This window comes from Mauremys mutica, chromosome 11 (assembly GCF_020497125.1).
Source record: "Mauremys mutica isolate MM-2020 ecotype Southern chromosome 11, ASM2049712v1, whole genome shotgun sequence".
Lineage (NCBI taxonomy): Eukaryota > Metazoa > Chordata > Testudines > Geoemydidae > Mauremys > Mauremys mutica.
This window is the reverse complement of record NC_059082.1, coordinates 42701745-42720791: the sequence shown is the minus strand read 5'-3', so window position 1 is coordinate 42720791 and position 19047 is coordinate 42701745. Positions and strand designations below refer to the sequence as shown.

General features: G+C 49.9%; 1 protein-coding gene across 6 annotated transcripts in view; it reads left to right on the top strand.

Moving 5' to 3' along the window:
- The window catches only part of CELF6 (CUGBP Elav-like family member 6), a 233354-nt gene that overhangs the window by 155670 nt on the left and 58637 nt on the right, over positions 1-19047 (top strand). For 3 of the 6 annotated variants that reach the window (XM_044980907.1, XM_044980903.1, XM_044980906.1), the window contains 5 exons: positions 4296-4424; positions 5871-5950; positions 9128-9271; positions 11435-11579; positions 11909-12058. In XM_044980907.1, the coding sequence (XP_044836842.1) occupies positions 4296-4424; positions 5871-5950; positions 9128-9271; positions 11435-11579; positions 11909-12058 (648 nt within the window). The remainder of the gene's footprint in view (positions 1-4295; positions 4425-5870; positions 5951-9127; positions 9272-11434; positions 11580-11908; positions 12059-19047) is intronic. The other 3 variants (XM_044980901.1, XM_044980905.1, XM_044980904.1) reach the window with 3 other exon arrangements.

Below are 19047 nucleotides of genomic sequence, written 5' to 3'. Positions count from 1 at the left end.
TTCCATGGAGCACCGAATAAGGCACCTCTCCCCAGGAACCTCCTGCGGAGGCTTTTCGAGCTGCTCTCTGAGAGCTTTGTTGAACTGTCCCAAGAGGATTATTGTTCAATCCCTATATGTGTGGACCTACTATTTATATAGTTTGACATGTAAAATTTTGTATATAGTATTTCTATTTTTTCTATACCCGTTTTTTAAAAAATAAAAGTTTCCATGTTTATAGCACTTATCGCCTGATCCTTCCCCTGATTCTGAGTCCGGGTTAACGGGCGGGGAGGGTTGGTAGGGGATCTCTGTGAGGGTGATGAAGAGATCCTGGCTGTCAGGGCAAGCGGTATTGTGTTCGCTGTCGCCTGCGCCGTCCTCCACAAACCCTTCCTCATCTTCCCCATCGGCGAACATCGCCGAGGAACTGTCCAGGTACACTATGCCATCCTCAGAGTCCACGGTCACTGGTGGGGCAGTGGTGGCAGACCCACCGAGAATGGCATGCAGTGCCTCGTAGAAGCGGCATGTCTGGGGCTGTGCTCCGGAGCGTCCGTTTGCCGCTCTGACTTTTTGGTAACCTTGTCTCAGGTCCTTGACTTTCACGCGGCACTGCATCGCATCCCGGCTGTATCCTTTCTCTATCATTGCTTTAGAGACCTTCTCGAAGGTCTTTGCATTCCGCTTGTTGGAGCGCAGCTCCGAGAGCACAGACTCCTCGCCCCACACAGCGATCAGATCCAGGTCTTCCCGGTCTGTCCATGCTGGGGACCTCTTTCTATTCTTGGATTGGCCGGACTCCTCTGCTGGAGAGCTCTGCATCGTTGCGGGTGCTGCGGAGCTCGCCCCGATGTCCAGCCAGGACGTCAGATTCAAAGTGCCCAGACAGGAAAAGGAATTCAAATTTTCCCGGGTCATTTCCTGTGTGGCTGGTCAGAGAATCCAAGCTCGGACTGCTGTCCAGAGCGTCAACAGAGTGGTGCACTGTGGGATAGCTCCCAGAGCTACTAAGTTCGATTAGCATCCACACCTAGCCTAATTCGAGCTAGCCATGTCGAATTTAGCGCTACTCCACCTGTCGAGGTGGAGTACCAAATTCGAACTAAAGAGCCCTCTAGTTCGAATTAAATGGCTTCCTGGTGTGGACGGTTGAGCGGTTAGTTCGAATTAACGCTGCTAAATTCGAATTAAAGTCCTAGTGTAGACCAGGCCTAAGAGAGCATATTATAGAACAAGACCTTCTCAGTGGTCTGAGCTATCGATGGGCAGCCAGACCAAGATATCGTATATGTTTCTGAGCCTCTGTACCAGCCATAGCTGTTAGTCTCTAGCACCATATGGACCCACCGGTTTAATTGCAATTAAGATGCCCAAAATATTTCCATTCACAATGAAATCAGAACTGGGAAAGGGTTGGCTCTTTTATTTGAATCCACTTTGTAAGCGATTATTTGCAGTTATGCATGGCTTTATCATGCTAATGATATCTCCTGCATCAGGAAATAAGGGATTCACTGGGGCATTAGGAAGAATTCACCCCAGTATTGCTGGTGGGAAATAGTGCAACTGAGCATTTGCCCACCAGAAAATGCCATTTCATCAAAATCGAAACTTTCATGGAGAATTTGTCAATTTTGATTAAATTTAATTTAGAAAAAAACAAAACAAAGCTTTTTGACAATGTCAAAATGGGACATTTTGACACTGAACGTTTTCCCTTTTTTTTAAATGACTATTTTGTTTTTTCTAATATAAAATAAAATAAAATTTCATGTTGAAATTTATTTTATATTATAATTTTTTAAATGTTAAAAGTTGAGATAGAAACAAAATGTTTTATTTTATCTGCATGAAAAACTTTAATGGATCCAAAATGATTTTTCAAATTTCATTGGCAGGAAATTTTGAAATGTGACAGATCATTCTGATTCAGAACAAAACCAAGTTTTACAATCATGGCATTTCCCATGCATAACAAAACATAATTTTTAAAAGGGCTCCAGAGGTGATCCCGACAATTACAGGCCTGTAAGCCTGACTTCGGTACCAGGCAAGCTGGTTGAAACTATAATAAAGAACAATATTGTCAGACATATAGGTGAACATAATTTGTTGAGGAAGGGTCAACGTTGTTTTAGTAAAGGGAAATCATGCCTCACCAATCTACTAGAATACTTTGAGGGGGTCAACAAGCATGTGGACCAAGGGGATCCAGTGGATATAGTGTACTTAGATTTTCAGAAAGCCTTTGACTAGGTCCCTCACCAAAGGCTCTTACGCAAAGTAAGCTGCCACAAGATAAGAGGGAAGGTGCTCTCATGGATTGGTAACCGGTTAAAAGATAGGAAACAAAGGGTAGGTATAAATGGTCAGTTCTCAGAATGGAGAGAGGTAAATAGTGGTGTCCCCCAGGGGTCTGTTCTGGGACCAGTCCTATTCAACATATTCATAAATGATCTGGAAAAATGGGTAAACAGTAGATGGAAAAATTTGCAGATGATACAAAATTACTAAAGATAGTTAAGACCCAGGCAGACTGCAAAAAGCTACAAAAGGATCTCTCAAAACTGGGTGACTGGGCAACAAAATGGCAGATAAAATTTAATGTTGATAAATGCAAAGTAATGCACATTGGAAAGCATAATCCCAACTATACGTATAAAATGATGGGGTCTAAATTAGCCGTTACCACTCAAGAAAGAGATCTTGGAGTCATTGTGGATAGTTCTCTGAAAACATCCACTCAATGTGCAGTGGCAGTAAAAAAAAACTAACAGAATGCTGGGAATAATTAAGAGAGGGATAGATAATAGGACAGAAAATATCATGTTGCCTCTATATAAATCCATGCTAAGCCCACATCTTGAATACTGCATGCAGATGTGGTCGTCCCATCTCAAAAAATATATATTGGAATTGGAAAAGGTTCAGAAAAGGGCAACAAAAATTATTAGGGGTATGGAACGGCTTCCATATAGAGATTAATAAAACTGGAACTTTTCAGCTTGGAAAAGAGATGACTAAGGGGGGGATATGATACAGATCTATAAAATCATGACTGGTGTGGAGAAAATAAATAAGGAAGTGTTATTTATTCCTTCTCATAACACAAGAACTAAAGGTCACCAAATGAAATTAATAGGCAGCAGGTTTAAAACAAACAAAAGGAAGTATTTTTTCACACAATGCACAGTCAATCTGTGGAACTCCTTGCCAGAGGATGTTGTGAAGGCCAAGATTATAACAGGGTTTAAAAAAGAACTAGATACATTCATGGAGGATAGGTCCATCAATGGCTCTTAGCCAGGATGGGCAGGAATGGTGTCCCTAGCCTGTTTGCCAGAAGCTGGGAATGAACAACAGGGGATGAATCACTTGATGATTACCTGTTCTGTTCATTCCCACTGGGGCACTTGGCACTGGCCACTGTTGGAAGACAGGATACTGAGCTAGATGGACCTTTTTCAACCTTTTTTCACTTGCGAATCCCTACAAATTTTGAAAGGAGGTGCAGACCCTTTGGGAAATCTTAGACATAGTCTGCGGGGTCCACGGACCACAGGTTGAAAACCACTGGCCTACAGTACTGGCGGCCAGGTAGACAAACAGTCAAAGTGTCCACAGTGTTGCTGACTCTTGGGATTTAGTTGTGAGTCTAGCGATATTTGGTGCTTTTCTTGAAATCCCAGATCCTGGAGTTGGGATCATCTGAGAATCTCGACTTTCATTTTAAAAAAAGCAAGTTTCTAGCCTTCCAGGTTGCAGAGAGATGCTGGGAAACATAACCCCAGTACACCCCAAAGGTTCAGAAACCAGCAGCAACTAAAAAGTCCCCCAACTGGCAAGGCTGGCTCTAGGTTTTTTGCCGCCCTAGAGGAGAGTGCAACTGCTGCCCCTGGAATTGTGCCACCCCAAGCACGTGCTTGGTTTGCTGGTGCCTAGAGCCGGTCCTGCCAACTGGTGGTCTGTTGAAATCTCATTATTTTTAAGCCAATCTCATCCGTTTGTTGGGCCTGAAGCAGAGCTTTGAGGGCTCAGGGTTGGTTCACCTGCTTCACCCGCGTGGCGTAACAGTGTCCCAAGGAGAAGCAAGCAGGCAGGTAGCCACATGGCTGAGTCAGATAAAAGCAAGACTGGAAAGAGTTTATGAGGAATCTGTCTGTAGCCACCCAGGCCATGGCCCGTTGGTTCGGTGCAGCATACTCCTCCAGCACGTGTGTTTGTAATGCCTGAGTGCCCCCCCCCGCACACCTCACTTCCTCAGTGTGCATGGCTGTTCCGCTGGCTAACAATGTTTGGTTTGGTTTCAGAAGACAGGAAGCTCTTCGTGGGGATGCTGGGGAAGCAGCAGAGCGAAGATGATGTCAGGCGGCTGTTTGAACCCTTTGGCCAGATCGAAGAGTGCACCATCCTCAGAGGACCCGACGGAGCCAGCAAAGGTGGGAGACGATCAGGCCCCACCTGAGAGCTGGACAAACACTGTGACCCAGCTCCCACTCAACTAGCCATGTGACTTGGCTTTGCCCAGGCTCGCAACCCCCTTTGTGCCGGCTCCTTTCCGTTAGTGTTTGTGCGTAGGGACAGAGCATGGCCATCATCCAGGCACAAGCCTTTGCACCAGAAGTGACACGGTTGTTATGGGATGGAACACAATTGTGTCTGAGATACTCCAGGCACCCTCACGGGGGCGCCTTGCTGATCACTGCCCGGGATGGAGGCGCCCCACTCAGCTCCAGCCTCCACTGCCCCGGCCAGCCAGCCGGCCCCCCTCAGCTCCAGTCTCTGCCCCTAGCCAGCCAGTTCGCCCCGCTCAGCTCCAGTCTCCTCCCCTGGCCAGCCAGTGCACCCCAGTCAGTTCCAGCCTCCTCCCTCAGCCAGCCAGCGCACCCCCCTCAGCTCCAGCCTACTTCCCAGCCAGCCAGTGTGCCCCCCACCCAGCTCTAGCCTCCACTCCCCCGGCTAGCCAGCACACCCCCCTCAGCTCCATTCTCCACCCCCGGCCAGCCAACATGCCCCCCTCAGCTCCAGTCTCCACCCCCGGCCAGCCAGCCGGCCCCCCTCAGCTCCAGTCTCCTCCCCCGGCCAGCCAACACGCCCCCCTCAGCTCCAGTCTCCACTCCCCCGGCCGGCCAGCCGGCCCCCCTCAGCTCCAGTCTCCGCCCCCAGCCAGCCAGTTTGCCCCCTTCAGCTCCAGTCTCCGCAACCCCGGCCAGCCAGCCGGCCCCCATCAGCTCCAGCCCCCACCCAGTGCATTGGGAGCGTTCATCTTGTGCTGATTGCCACTCCCAGCTAGTACTTTCCTGTTGACTCCAGCCCAGATTATAGCTCTCTGCTCAGCCCTGGCCTCCACGTCCAGTCAGTGCATGAAGGTCCACTCCATCCCCCCCGGTGCGGGTTTGGGTAGCTCCATCCCCAGCAGGGTACTGCTCTCATCTCCATCCTCAGACACTGGACAGAGGAGCAAAGTACCTAGCTTCCCTGTACAACACACGCTCCAGCTCAGCTTGTGCCACTAGCCCAAAGCTGTTAAGCAATAACATTACTTTGCATGTACACAGCACCGTCCACCTGAGGATCTCAAAGCACTTTAGATACTTGGGTGACTCTGACCATCCCCACTTTGTGGATGGAATAACTGCCACAGGGACGTGCCCAAGGGGATGCAGCAAGTCTGTGCATAGCTCGGGCAAGAACCCTGGTCTCCCAGGGCTGTGTTCTACCCACTAGGCAATGCTGCCTCTTCTGAATGTCCTGGGCAGGTGCGACTATGCAGGGCAGGCAGAGCCTCCTGCCAGAATGTGTTATAGCCATGAGCGCACATCTCCTCTGCAATGTTCCTCTTGCTGTAGCTCCCAGACTTAACGCTTGTTCTTTTCTCCACCTAGGATGTGCCTTTGTAAAATATGGGAGCCATGGGGAGGCCCAGGCAGCCATCAACAGTCTGCATGGCAGCCAGACCATGCCGGTAAGTGCTAGGGTCAGGAGAGAGAAAGAGGCTCAGTTTTCTCTTCCATTGCACGAGATGGGAGCTGCACCTGGTACTGCAAGAAGAGGAAGTTATAGTCACAGAATAGTCCACATAGTCTGTTACCCCCGGGCATCCGGACTGGATTGACTGGGCTTGTACCAGCGTAACAGAGGAGAACGTGGCCCAGTGATTCACTGTCCATCTCTAGCTTAAACCAGTTCACCTGAGGCTTAAATTCCATCCCAACTGCTCTTGTTCGGATCAGCTCCTGAGGCTCCTCCTCAGAGTGGGTGGTTTTACACATGCACACTGGGTGCTGTAAGGAAAGTCCATTGGGTCAATGAGCTCAAATCCCCAAATGTCCTCGTCTCTGAGTGTAGCTAACAGACTCCGGGAATCACAGAGATTAGCAACCAGTGGTGCCAAATCAGGGGGTGCGGTGAGGACAACCCCTCCCCACCATTTCTGCACTTGTTCCAAGTTCCATAGGAGCTGGGAGGGGCCCTGGCCTGACCACTTTTAAGCAATGATCCCATATTCAATCAGTATGGCCAGTACTGGAGTGGCCCGGAGCATCGCTCCAACAGTTTGCTTGCAATGCCGCTGGAATTTGACCCGGCTGCCCCTCTATACAGAGTGGCAGTGAGGGCTTGCTGCGCCAAACATCCTTGCAACTTGGTGCACTGGGAGTTTGTTCCTGTCTAGCAAAGCGTGGGGCGGGGTCCACCGAGAACTTGACTCCTGGCAGCACTGGGTGGGTAAGAGAAGGGGAGATTTATGGGGGGAGGAGCAGGGATCAGAATGGGGTCCTGGCTGTGGGGGGGATGAGAATTTGCCCCTCCCCAAGAAACATCTGAGTTAATGCCACTGGTAGAGATGGAAAAGGCCTGCGTGGCCCCCGCTTGTCCAAACCTTTTTTTGCTCATGCAAGATTGCTCCCAGTAGCACAGTCACAATGTAGGCAGGTGCTATGGGGGGTTCCCCCACACCACTTTGTTAATGCACCTTAATCCTGCCAGTGTCCCTCAGTCCTGAGCTGGAGTGCTCCCTGTCCTTCCAGCCCTGGACTTCTCCTATGCAGAAACTGTGAGCAGGGCAGTGACTTTGTGATGTGGAAACAAAGCTGCTAGGAACCAGACCGAGCACAGCAGCCCTCACCTTTGGCCTGAGGCAGGATTTGAAACCAGGTTTTGAGAGGGGAAAGGCAGGTAGAGCCGTGGCTCCTTTGTGTCAATGAATCCAGAGAAAGGGTTTGCTGCTGAGCTGGGACATTCCTGTGTGCACACTTTGCCCGTTCCGTGCTGCTGTCGCAGCTGGCATTTGGCACAACATCACGTTCCCTCTTCTGTTTCACCACTGCTCTCATCTCTCACTCACACCCACACCTCTGCATCTCAGTGCCCTTGGCACTGCTGTAAAATCGCCTCCTCAGGAGGCACTCAGAGGGGTATAGCAATGGGTACGCCTACTGGCCATGCTCTCTTCTCCTCCCTCACCCATGCATAGTGCTGTCTCCTTAATCCAATCACCAGCTAATCTGATCCTCCATTTAATTTGATCAGAATCTCAGGAATCAAACAGTTTCTTGTAAAAATAACACCAGTCCCGTCCTTTATTTTGATTAGCGCTGAGCTCTCTAGGCAGGTGTTAGGGGTTAATTCAATCACTGGCTAGAGAAAGTTGCCATTTAATTAACAATGAGGGTCAACATTCTGAATGGGAGAGGAAGGAAACAGAGTCCAGGGAAAAGCAATGAGTATAAAAGACGACTGCAATTAAACATTGGATTGATCAGACACTACTATGGAAAAGCTGGGCCAAATTCTTCCCTGGCGGGACTGCACAGAAGTCAGTGGAATCACCCTGGACATGAATTAGCACTGTCACCTGCAGGACAGGCTGAGCGATGCAACCTGAGGCTCATAAAATATACAAGATCAGTCGCTCACATAAATCAGATGATGGGATCATACCACAGAGAAATGAGAGGAAGTCTCCCTCTTCGCATGATCCCCCAAGCCTGACCTCAACTAAGGTGGCCATATTTTCAGACTCAGACACTTTTGTGGCAACCTGTTTTAGGGCCACAAAGTATTCCTACAAAACCCAAAAGTCCACTTAATTTTAATGTGTTCCAGCTTCTGACTCAACAGCAACATGTTCATGTTTCTCAGAGTGGAGGATTTTTTCTACTAACCTAGCATTTATCATGAAATGCTGGACAAGTGTCATTAACGTGCACTCTGAGCAAAACAGCAGCTTGGAAAGTGTCTGTGATCATTCCACTTCTCCCTTCATTCCAAACACTGTTCATCACTCTGAACACTCATTCCACTGGACTGTTGGTTCCTGGTAAATGCAGAGCAAATCCTACTTGGTACAACACTACAACAAGAACAGATATTTTGTAGTCCACAAATTTGGACAAGTGCAATGAAAATCTGGGACATTCCAGCTATCCTGAAAGACATTCCAGGGACATAATATAAAAAAATCCAGGCCTATGCAGGATGGTGAAACCAGGACATATGGGCCAGATCCACAGCTGGTGTAAATTGGCATAGCTCTGTTGACTTCAGTGGAGCTCTGCTGATTTACACCAGCCTAGATTCTCCCTACCCTGATCACTAACACAGAAGTTGCAGCTAGCAAGAAGGAGAGAGCGATCAGGAGGGGTTAATAATGGAAAATAAAGAAACCTGCCAGGTGCCATCAGAAAGGTTGTGCTCCAGGTTCATCACCTATATTTATCATCCTCTCTAGGGCAGTGGTTCTCAAACTAGGGCCGCTGCTTGTTCAGGGAAAGCCCCTGGCGGGCCGGGCCGGTTTGTTTACCTGCCGTGTCCGCAGGTTCAGCCAATCGCGGCTCCCACTGGCCACGGTTCGCCGCTCCAGGCCAATGGGGGCTGCAGGAAGCGGTGCAGGCCAAGGGACATGCTGGCCGCCCTTCCTGCAGCCCCCATTGGCCTGGAGCAGCGAACCGCGGCCAGTGGGAGCTGCGATTGGCTGAACCTGCAAACATGGCAGGTAAACAAACCGGCCCAGCCCGCCAAGAGCTTTCCTTGAACAAGCGGCGGCCCTAGTTTGAGAACCACTGCTCTAGGGCGTACTTAGCTGCCTGCAGCCAATGCTCACATGCAGAAGTGATGCAGCCATGCTTTTTCTTTCCCCTAGGGAGCCTCCTCCAGCCTGGTGGTGAAGTTTGCAGACACAGACAAGGAAAGGACTTTAAGGCGGATGCATCAGATGGCAGGACAACTGGGCATCTTCAACCCGATGACCATCCAGTTTGGAGCCTATGGGGCATATACGCAAGCGGTAGGAAATGCTGCTTGATCAGATGGGGTGGGGGGTGAATACTTTATCGCAGATGTGGGGCACTGCACCTGGGTGTCCTTCAAGGAACTGATATGTATACCTTCATGTGTACTGCAGATGCCCTAGCTCAAGGGTGCCCATAATACATTCTTAGCAATAGGGTGTCCCGGTGTCCATAAAGGCCCAGCTATTAGACACTAAGGTCCAGTGCATGTGGGAACTGGTATGCCCACTGCTTTGGAAGAGCTGTACCACACAGTGAGACCACTCCAACCGTGGCTAGCCCTTTCTCCCCACTGCAAAGCAGTGGGGCTCCAGGAGCAGACATACCTACTTCCCTTAAAGTCATCAGGCTGGAGGCCAAAAAACTTAACTAATGGCTTATTGTACAAGAATTTCCTCTGTTTTTTGTGGCTACTGTCTTAAGTGGCATATACAAGACTAGGTGTGTGCTAGACATACCAAATTACGCCCCCCATCCCATACTGAAATCTTCCCAAAATGTATTGCAATATGCACCGATCAAAATTGGCAAATTCACATTCAAGCCAAAACCAACCCCTAAATTTAACCGATCATGCATTGCTTTTGCACCGCGCATGCTTTTAAAGTGTCCCGCCGTTGAAGGCACCTTGCAATACACAGAAGCAGCAAGTCTCTCTCTCTCCAAAACTGCAGTGCAGTTTTATACAATTTATCATCCTGGCTTGGTAGGTCTTTGTTGACGAGACGCCCAGGTATGGACTAGCAGGTCACACTGAGGTGTCAGGGAAGGATGCATTCACCCCACAACTGCTGTCAGTCTCTCACTTTCATAACCATTGCACTTACTCAGTCAATGAGAGCCTAGGAGACAGTGTTGAAGTGGAACGGAGCAGGACACAATATGTCATAATGCACTTTTCATTCCAAAGGGCTAGAGGCAGGAATCACTGGGTGTGGGTGGAATTCTCTGGCCTATATTTTGCAGGAGGTCAAACCAGATGAGAACGATCTGTTCAGGCCTTAATATCTGTGAATCTGTGCTTGGCAAAGCAATGCTTTGGATAATGACAATGCAGTGACTGGCAGTAAGCACTCTTCAATGGGTCACATGGCGCCAAATGTGGACGGAAACACAGAGATTGCTGGGATGTGAAGCAATGCATCACGGGGCGTTGGGACAGGAACCAGAATGACCCGCCCCCTCCGCCCCCTTCCCACAACCCACGGTGCCAGAATGGGAAGAGGTGCTCTGTGGGATAGCTGCCCATAATGCACCACTCCCAACACCGCTGCAAATGCTGCAAATGTGGCCACACTGCAGCGCTGGTAGCTGTTAGTGTAGCCACACTGCAGCGCTTTCCCTACACAGCTGTACGATGACATCTTTAACTCCCAGCGCTGTACAGCTGCAAGTGTACCCATACCCTTAGACCTCTCTGTCCAAGGGAGGGATGCTGGCACAGTGCTTTTCTGAACATGCTCTCTTATTTCAGTCTTCAAAGCCACTAGAGATAGCTAGAAAATAGGACCTTGGTGTTCCCTGTTAACTGAAGGCTGCCATGCAGCAGCAGCCTCTGGGTACCCTCAGCACTGCAGACTAGTGCAGGTATTTGGTATGAGCCCAAGTCCTGTTGTGGTGGCTGAATCCATTTCTTCCTGGCCCAGAGAGAAGAGTGCTGCTAACAGAACTGGGCAGACCGAAAGGACAACATACAATTCGCTCACTCTCTGCTGTGCAATATTTTCTCGCGCACCATTAAACACCCAAATAAACAGGCCAGGGAAGAGACAGACTCAGCCCAAAATCCCCAGATCCAAAACCTCCCTGAAGTGTGGGCCAGTTTAGAACTGGAGCTGCAGCCAGACGTCCCTGGAGCTGCAAACCATTCCTCTTCCTGGAACTGAGAGAATGATGTCAGGAACTCAGGCTCACCTCTGCTTATCATGCCACACACGACTCGGCTGTAGCCGGCCACAGTGAAGAAAGTTATACAGGAGGGTGTGACAGGCTCCTGGGTACAGAGAAAAGCTAATTTACAATTCCCTTCCTTCTCCCCTTCTTCCGCTTCCTTTCTCTTTCCTTTTCCTTTCTTCATTTTCTTTTTGTCCTTCCATCTTTCTTTCTTTCTTTTTCTTTTTCTTTTGCTTCTTCCCTCTTTCCTTCTTTCTTTCCTTAAGATAATGCAGCAGCAGGCAGCCCTGATGGCTGCAGCACAAGGGACCTGCCTGAACCCCATGGCAGCCATCGCCGCAGCCCAAATGCAGCAGATGGCAGCCTTTAACGTCAGCGGACTAGTTGCTGCTCCTATGACCCCCTCATCAGGTATTTGTCACCCCACCCTGCTCAGTCGCTCTGCGGTGGGTTTCCAGATCCTGGTATGGCAGCCAGATAGCACCTGTCTGGTGTAAAACATGGGGTGGATCCTCTTGGAACTAGGAAGCCTTCATCAGGCATACAGCGGGGACTCGCAATCTCCTTTCTTAACAAACTTTGCCCACACGATGATTTGTTTAAAGCAAACAAGCCAGCAATCGCAGTTCACCTACAAATCCTCCCATGTGGGCCCCTAAATCCCCCCTCATCCCCCCCAATGACCCAGGGCTAAAGCTCTCATTCTTTCTTCCCTGCACCCCCTTCTCTTTGGGGGTTAGGTACAAGCACACCTCCAGGGATCAGCACAGCGCCCGTCCCCAGCATAGCCACGCCCATTGGGGTGAATGGGTTCAGCCCCCTCCCACCACAAACCAATGGGCAGCCAGCATCTGAGACCATTTACACCAATGGAATCCATCCATACCCAGGTAGGTCCTGGGGAAGGAAGAGGGGAGGAGCCTGGGAATGTTCTGCCAACACTCTTGCTGTTGGGCTGGCTTGTGCCTGGCTGTTGAAGGAGAGATGGGTGGTGGGGCATGCACCGTGCAGGTGCACAAATGTTCCCCCACCCTTGTGTCAGCTACACAGGGGAGGGCCACCTCTGCAGCCCTTGTGCTCACCTGAGCACAGAGATCCCTGAGGGCTAGTGCCCCTGTCAAGAGTGGCAGGGAGGAATTGGGGCCATGCCCTCTCTCTGCCCCTCCCCACCCGCCACTGCTGTGGGGTGCGGTGGCTATGCCCAGAAGGAACTTGGTGAGTCATTGTACCCCCCCTGAGTCACAGAGCTCCCTGCTAGAGCAAAGCAGCGCCATGCCACCCTGGACACGGCACGATGCCTGAATGGCCCTGTGTGGCTCTAAAGGAGCAAAGAGAAAAGCTGAGTCAGCACCCCTAGATCGCTGCTTTCAAACAGGCATAGGTGAGGAGCGGGGATATGCTGGATGGCTCAGGCAATTGGTGGTATGATACCAGGTCTTTCAGCTCCACCTCACCAGCTCCTATCCTTCCGGTGTCAGGAAGGACCCAAAACAGTACCCACTGGGTGTCTGCTCAGAGAGGAAATGCCATGCAGCATGCTACTAACTAATGGGACACAGGGCTCTCGGGAAAGCTGCCCTGCTGGCAGGAGAGCGGTAGGTAGTTCATTTAGGGCAGGGGTCTCCGCTGGTTGATTTGCTGCGTCCTGGCACTTAGTGGCATAGAGAGGAGTGTTCACTGTCAGAGCTGGGCAGGAATTATTCAGACTCTATTAGTCTAAATCAACCTTTGCAGAGATGGGTTGGCTTTGGCAAAGTTCCCGTTTTGAAAAAAAAATGAGAAGAACATTATGGAATTGTCAAAAATGTCCTATTTCAACATTTCTTCTGTGAAAAGTTCTGTCTTCGGTTCCAAACGACTTGTCGTTTCATAACACATGTCAATGTACAGTTGGTTTGTATTTCAATTTAAAAGGTCAACATTGAAACGGAACGGTTTGGAATGATCAAAACGGGTCATTTCGGCTAATCCCAAATGACTTGTTTTTTTTCAGATTTTTAGTTCGTGTCAATTTTTGAGAGTTTTGATTGTTTGTCCTGATTCGAGATTGAAAGTAACACTGAAAGATCAAAATTTTTTGCTGAACAAGACGACCATTTCCCACCCAGCTCTGTTCATTTTGTTCTCTGTCACGATTCACTAGAATATGGCTTCCAGATGCTAGCTGACCTCTGACGTGAACCTGGACACTCTCCAATTTCCTAATAAAAACCTCCTTCCCTCAGAAAGGGCCTGATCCTGGAGGGCACTAAGAACCCTCCACTCCCATTAAAATCACTGAGAATGGAGAGCACTTGGCACCTCAGAAGATCAGGCATAAATGTGTCAGAAGGAGCATTCGGCATCCCCTAGTTTCTGAGCAATTAACAGTGATCAGGAGTGTGTCTGTTACTTTGTTTCTCAGTACACTACAGATTGCTTTGCTGAGCTGTGGGAGGGGACAGGGGACAAAAAGCCAACAGGAAGATGATAGGAGGACAAATGATCTGCTGTATCTCTGAGCGATTCCTGCTGGCTGCTCTTGCTGCAAAACCTGTTTCTCCTCTGGTTTATCTTGCTTACTCTTTCTTCCTTCTCCCTTCTTTTCTCTTCCCAGCTCAAAGTCCCACTGTGGCAGATCCCCTCCAACAAGCCTACGCAGGCATGCAGCACTATGCAGGTCTCAAACTTTGCTTTGCAATTCTCCCTCTGTCTCTGCCTTGCGCTCTTTCCCTGTTTCTTGGTTTGTTTTTGTCGCCTTCTGGCTTTTAAGTGAAATGACCATGAAAGGAACTGCATGGGCGGGAGGGAGACACTGAGAGAGGAAAAAGGGACACTTAGCAAGATCTTGCAACTGCATATTTCGGTGAACGTCTCTTCTTACTTGCAACCATGGAAAGCAATGGATTCCCCATCACTTGGTGTCTGTAAGTCAAGATGGGATCATTTCCTAAAAGACATACAACCACAGGTTGTTGGGATCAGTGCAGGAATCACTGCGTGGAACTCTCTAGCCTTGATTATGCAGGAGGTCAGACTAGATCAGTGTTTTTCAAACTGGGAGTCCTAACCCAAAAGGGGGTCGCAAGACTATTGTGAGTGAGGGGGCGTTCCGAGAGCAGCGGGAGCTGCTGGCAAGGTGCCCAGCTCTGAAGGCAGTGCCACCACCAGCAGCAGCACAGAAGTAAGGGTGGCATGGTGTGGGGGGGCATCACTTTTTTGGGGGGGGTCGTCACAGCCTGAAATATTTTCAAAGGGAGTCCCAGCAAAAAAAGTTTGAGAACCCCTAGACTAGATGATAGCAATGATCCTTTCTAGCTTTAAAATCTGTGCAGTAAAAGTCAGGAAGCTGAGAATGGAAAAGTCTTGCAAAGACCCCAGAAAAGAGCAGAGGTGAGACCCCAATCTTTCTGCTTGTTCCTGAAAGAGAGCCATCCCCAGCAATGAAGCCAGGAAATAGTTCTGAGCTCATTTACATGGTGTGCTCATTTACATGGCCTTATCCCAGATGTGCTCATTTACATGGCCTTATCCCAGGACGCTGACTAATTTAAGGTATTAGTGGATAGGATGAAAGTTTTAGTGCAAATAAGTCTGAGATAATTCAGCAGAGGGAGGCTCACTCGCAGCACAGATATACATTAAGGGAGTGCTAGGGAGGAAGCATCCTCAGAGCGTTAGAGAGATGTGGGGTAATGGTGGAGAACCAGTTCAGTATGAGTGCTGACTGAGAGTCAGTTGGGTTGAAGATCAGGTCAGTACAGTTCTAGTAGGGAGTCTGCTGAGAGATCACTTGAAAGAAAGCAGAGGTTCTAATTAGCTTTGCGAGGATTCTGGTTTTATTTGTTGTTGATGCTATCAAAGGGTTTTTTTCCTGAAAGGTTTTTTGGGGTTTGTTTTTTCTTTTATCAGCTTAAATTTTGTACTAGCAGGAAATTTAAAAAAACAGATATTCATAGTTGTATTGTGTTCAAAATATGAGGTCTGTAGGAAATGGGAATCTAACAGACTGAGAAATAAAATCATAATGTAAGGTCAGCATGAACTTTCATAATTGAATTAGGGATGGTTGAAAATTTTCCATTGAAATTGTTTTTTGACAGAAAACTGGGGTTTTGACTAGGTGGATTTTTTTGCAAAAAGTGTGTTTTCCACCAATTTTTTTTTTTTAACTGAAAAACCAAATGCCTGAAAACTGAAATATTTCAGTATGGAAATACTGCTGCAGTGTCTTGTGGGAGTTGTAGTTCAGGTACCTCATGTCTCCATTTTCCTCTGTGGGCCAGGCTCCTCTCCCAGACTACATCTCCATGATTTACTGTGGCCAGGGACTCCCATGATGCACCACTTCCACCAAGAGGGACCACCATGGTGCATCATGGGCAATATAGTCTGATCAGGGAGTCTGGGATATAGGGGATAATGGGAGCCTGTGGCACTTAACTACAGCTCCCATGAGGCACCACAGTGGCATTTCCAAAAACAAATATTTCAGTTTGTTTTTCAGCCAAAATATTCAGATTTTGATTTTTCCATCAGAATTTTCTATGGGGAAAAAAATCTATTTTCTGACCAGCTCTAAATGTAATAGTTCATTTTTAAGTCTGATGGGATACTGCTAGAGCAGGGGTCGGCAACCTACTGCACGCATGCCAAAGGTGGCACACAAGCTGATTTTGCCTGGCATGCGGCTGCCAGCCGGGGTCCCAGCTGCCAGCCCCGCTCAGCCCACTGCTGGCTGAGTGAACGGAACCCCAGGCCGGCAGGAGGCTGAGCGGGGCCGTTGGCCGGGACCCCAGACCGGTGGCAGACGCGCCCCCCCGTCTCCCCCGTCACCACACTCGGGTTCTGTGGCTCCCGGGAATGTGAGCCATCGGGGCGCGTGGCCTTGAGCCTGCTGTGAGAGGGGCGGCAGCGGCGGCGGCTCATACTCCCGGGAGCCGCAAAGCCCGAGTGCGGCGAGTGGGGAGCCGGGGAGCACACGGGGACCACCGCCCGCATGCATCTGCTGCAGGAGCTCCCCTGGGGGGGGAGCACCGGGCTGCAGCCCGGGCAGGCATGCTGCCCTGGCTCCCCCTCACCGCGCTCGGGTTCTGTGGCTCCCAGAAGTGTGAGCCACCGCTGCCCCTCCTGCAGCTCCCCCCTCCCGCTGCCTCAGCACTCTGCGGGGGAGGGGCTGTGCACGCAGCAGCCCGGCAGCGTTTTGCCTCCATGTGGAGCCAGCGTCTGACCGGCATGGGCATGGTAAGGGAAGTCCCGGGGGGCAGTCAGGGAGCAGGGAGATGGGTTGCGAGTTCTGGGGGTCCTGTCAGGGGGCAGGGAGTGGTTGGATGGGGCGTGGGAGTCCCCGGGGGTCTGTCTGGGGGGTGAGAGTGTGAATAAGGGTTGGTGCAGTCAGGGGACAGGTAGGGGATAGGGTCCTAGGGGGACAGTTAGGGTTGGGGGGGTCTCAAGAGGGGGCAATCAGGGACAAGGAGCAGGGAGGCTCAGGTAGGGGGTGGGATTCTGGGGGGCAGGTAGGGACAGGAGTCCCAGGATGGGGCAGTCAGGGGTCAAGGAGCGGGGAGGGGTTGGGGGTTCTGACAGGGGCAGTCGGGGTGGGAAGTGGGAGGGAGTGGATGGGGGCGGGGCTAGGGCAGGGCTCTCCCCTCTTTTTTGATTGTTGAAATATGGTAACCCTAGGCGAAGGGGGAGCTGGGGGGCGCATGGGGGCTGGTGCCCACATACATCCACTGCAGCCTGCAGGAGCCCCCGGGGGGGCAGCAGGCCACAGCCTGGGCAGGAGGGGCAGGGGGGCGTGGCTGCTCCCTGCTAGCGGCGCCGCCGTCTTTGCAGGGCTGCTGCCCCCCTGCACTGTGCCGGCTCCTCCATGGCTGGGGCTCGCTGCTGCCGCAAGCAGGACATTCTGGCTCTCCGGTGCCTCCGGAAGGCGTCTCCTCCCTGCCGAGCTGCTGCAGCGGCCCAAGCCTGGCAAAGCCAGTGAGTGGACTCGGGGCAGGGGCCACCAGGGTGGGGTGGGGTGGGGAGGGCTCGTGAAGGGGGCTGTGCACCCTCCAGGGGAGTTCAGGGGGCGGGGAGGGGGGAACCTGGTCTGGGGAGCAGCCCCTGGGCACGGCTGGCCCCTGGGCAGGCTGGCTCCTGAGGTCTATAAAGGCTCATTGGGATTTGCCCCTCAATGAACTGATTTGCGGGGAGGGGCGGGGGGGAGAGCGCAAGGTGGAAGTTTCGCCTAGGGCACAAAATATCCTTGCACCGACCCTGCCCCAGGCGGTGCGTGCACCCCAGGTTAAGAACCACTGCACTAAACTGATAAGATCTGCATTTTAATTTAATTTTAAATGAAGCTTCTTAAACATTTTTAAAAACTTGTTTACTTTACATACAACAATAGTTTATAGACTTATAGAGACCTTCTAAAAATGTTAAAATGTATTACTGGCACGTGAAACCTTAAATTAGAGTGAATAAATGAAGACTTGGCACAGCACTTCTGAAAGGTTGCCGACCCCTGTGCTAGAGTCTCTCACATACATTTGAATAGGCAGGCAGGGTTTGCCTGAAAAACCTCACCCTCTGAGCAGGGTTTGAGGAAAGGTCTGCTGGGAAAGATTTAACTGAGTTACTATTAGTAGCAGTAGAAGTAGCGTAGTAGCACCTAGAGGCTGAGATTGGAGCTCTACTGTGCTAGGCACTGTACAGATGCATAGTAAGAGACAGTCGCTGCCCCAAACAGCTTGCACTCTGACCAGACAAGATAGGCGAAGTATTCTTATTCCCATTTTATAGTTGGGAACTGAGCACAGAAATTTAAGTGACTTGTCCAAGGCCACAGAGAGAGTCTGTGGTGGCAGAGTTGGAAAGTGGACCCAGATATCCAGAATTCCAGTCCAGTACCTGAAGCACACAACCATCCTGCCTTTCTGCTGACTCAGTACTACAGCTGGCTTGCTACCACACCCAGACACAAAGGAAAAAGACAGACCTCTCTAGTCAGATTGGATATAAGGTGTGGCCTAAGTAACTCCCAGCGAAGAATCCTGGGAGCTGCCAAGCTTGCCAAGATGGCTTAGGTTGGCTTTTGTGTTTCTCTTGGAATTCTGTTTGTGAGTAAAACCAAATCCTAGGAAGGGGCTATGTTCTGAATCGATACAGTGTGAGAAACCTGAGTGCAGAAAGGCAGGGAAACCAGTTCTCCCTCACACATACTTCTCAGCCCTCCAATTTAATTTAATTTTAAAAAATTTCCTCTCTGTTAATGTTGATCATCACCAGTGGAACCATTTTTCCCTGGGGTTTGGGATAGGGGAGAATTAATAGGTTACAGACATGTACTGGTTAAAACGGAATCCTTCCGAACCTGCTGTAGTTACATACCCCTGCAGGCTACAAACCCGAGGTGAGACAGCATCTGGCATACCATATGCAGGTCTGGTCTCTGCTCTCTTACAATAGAAACTGAGAAGATACGCATTCAAACATGGAAAACCAAAGTGACACAGAGACGTGAGAATTCCATCAGCAGGCAAAGAATAAAGAAGCCATGTTTATTTATTTAGCCTAAAGAAACTGTCCTTGAGGGAGGACATGATGCTGCTGTATAAATACTGAGGATCAGATCCTCAGCTGATGTAAATCAGGGTAACTCCAGTGATTTCTGTGGAGCTGCCCCGATTTACATCAGCCTACCATCTGGCCCTAATAGAGCAATAATAAAGTGAGAGAAGGAAAATGATTATTTACATTGAAATGAAGAGATGGGTTTTATCTTAGTTATACTGGAGTAAATCTGGAGTAACTTGAGCTCAAAATAGGAATCAGATCCTGCAGACCAAATTCATCGCTAGTATTTCTCCATTTACTTCAAATGAGTTCATAGCAAGGATGAAAATACACAAAAGTA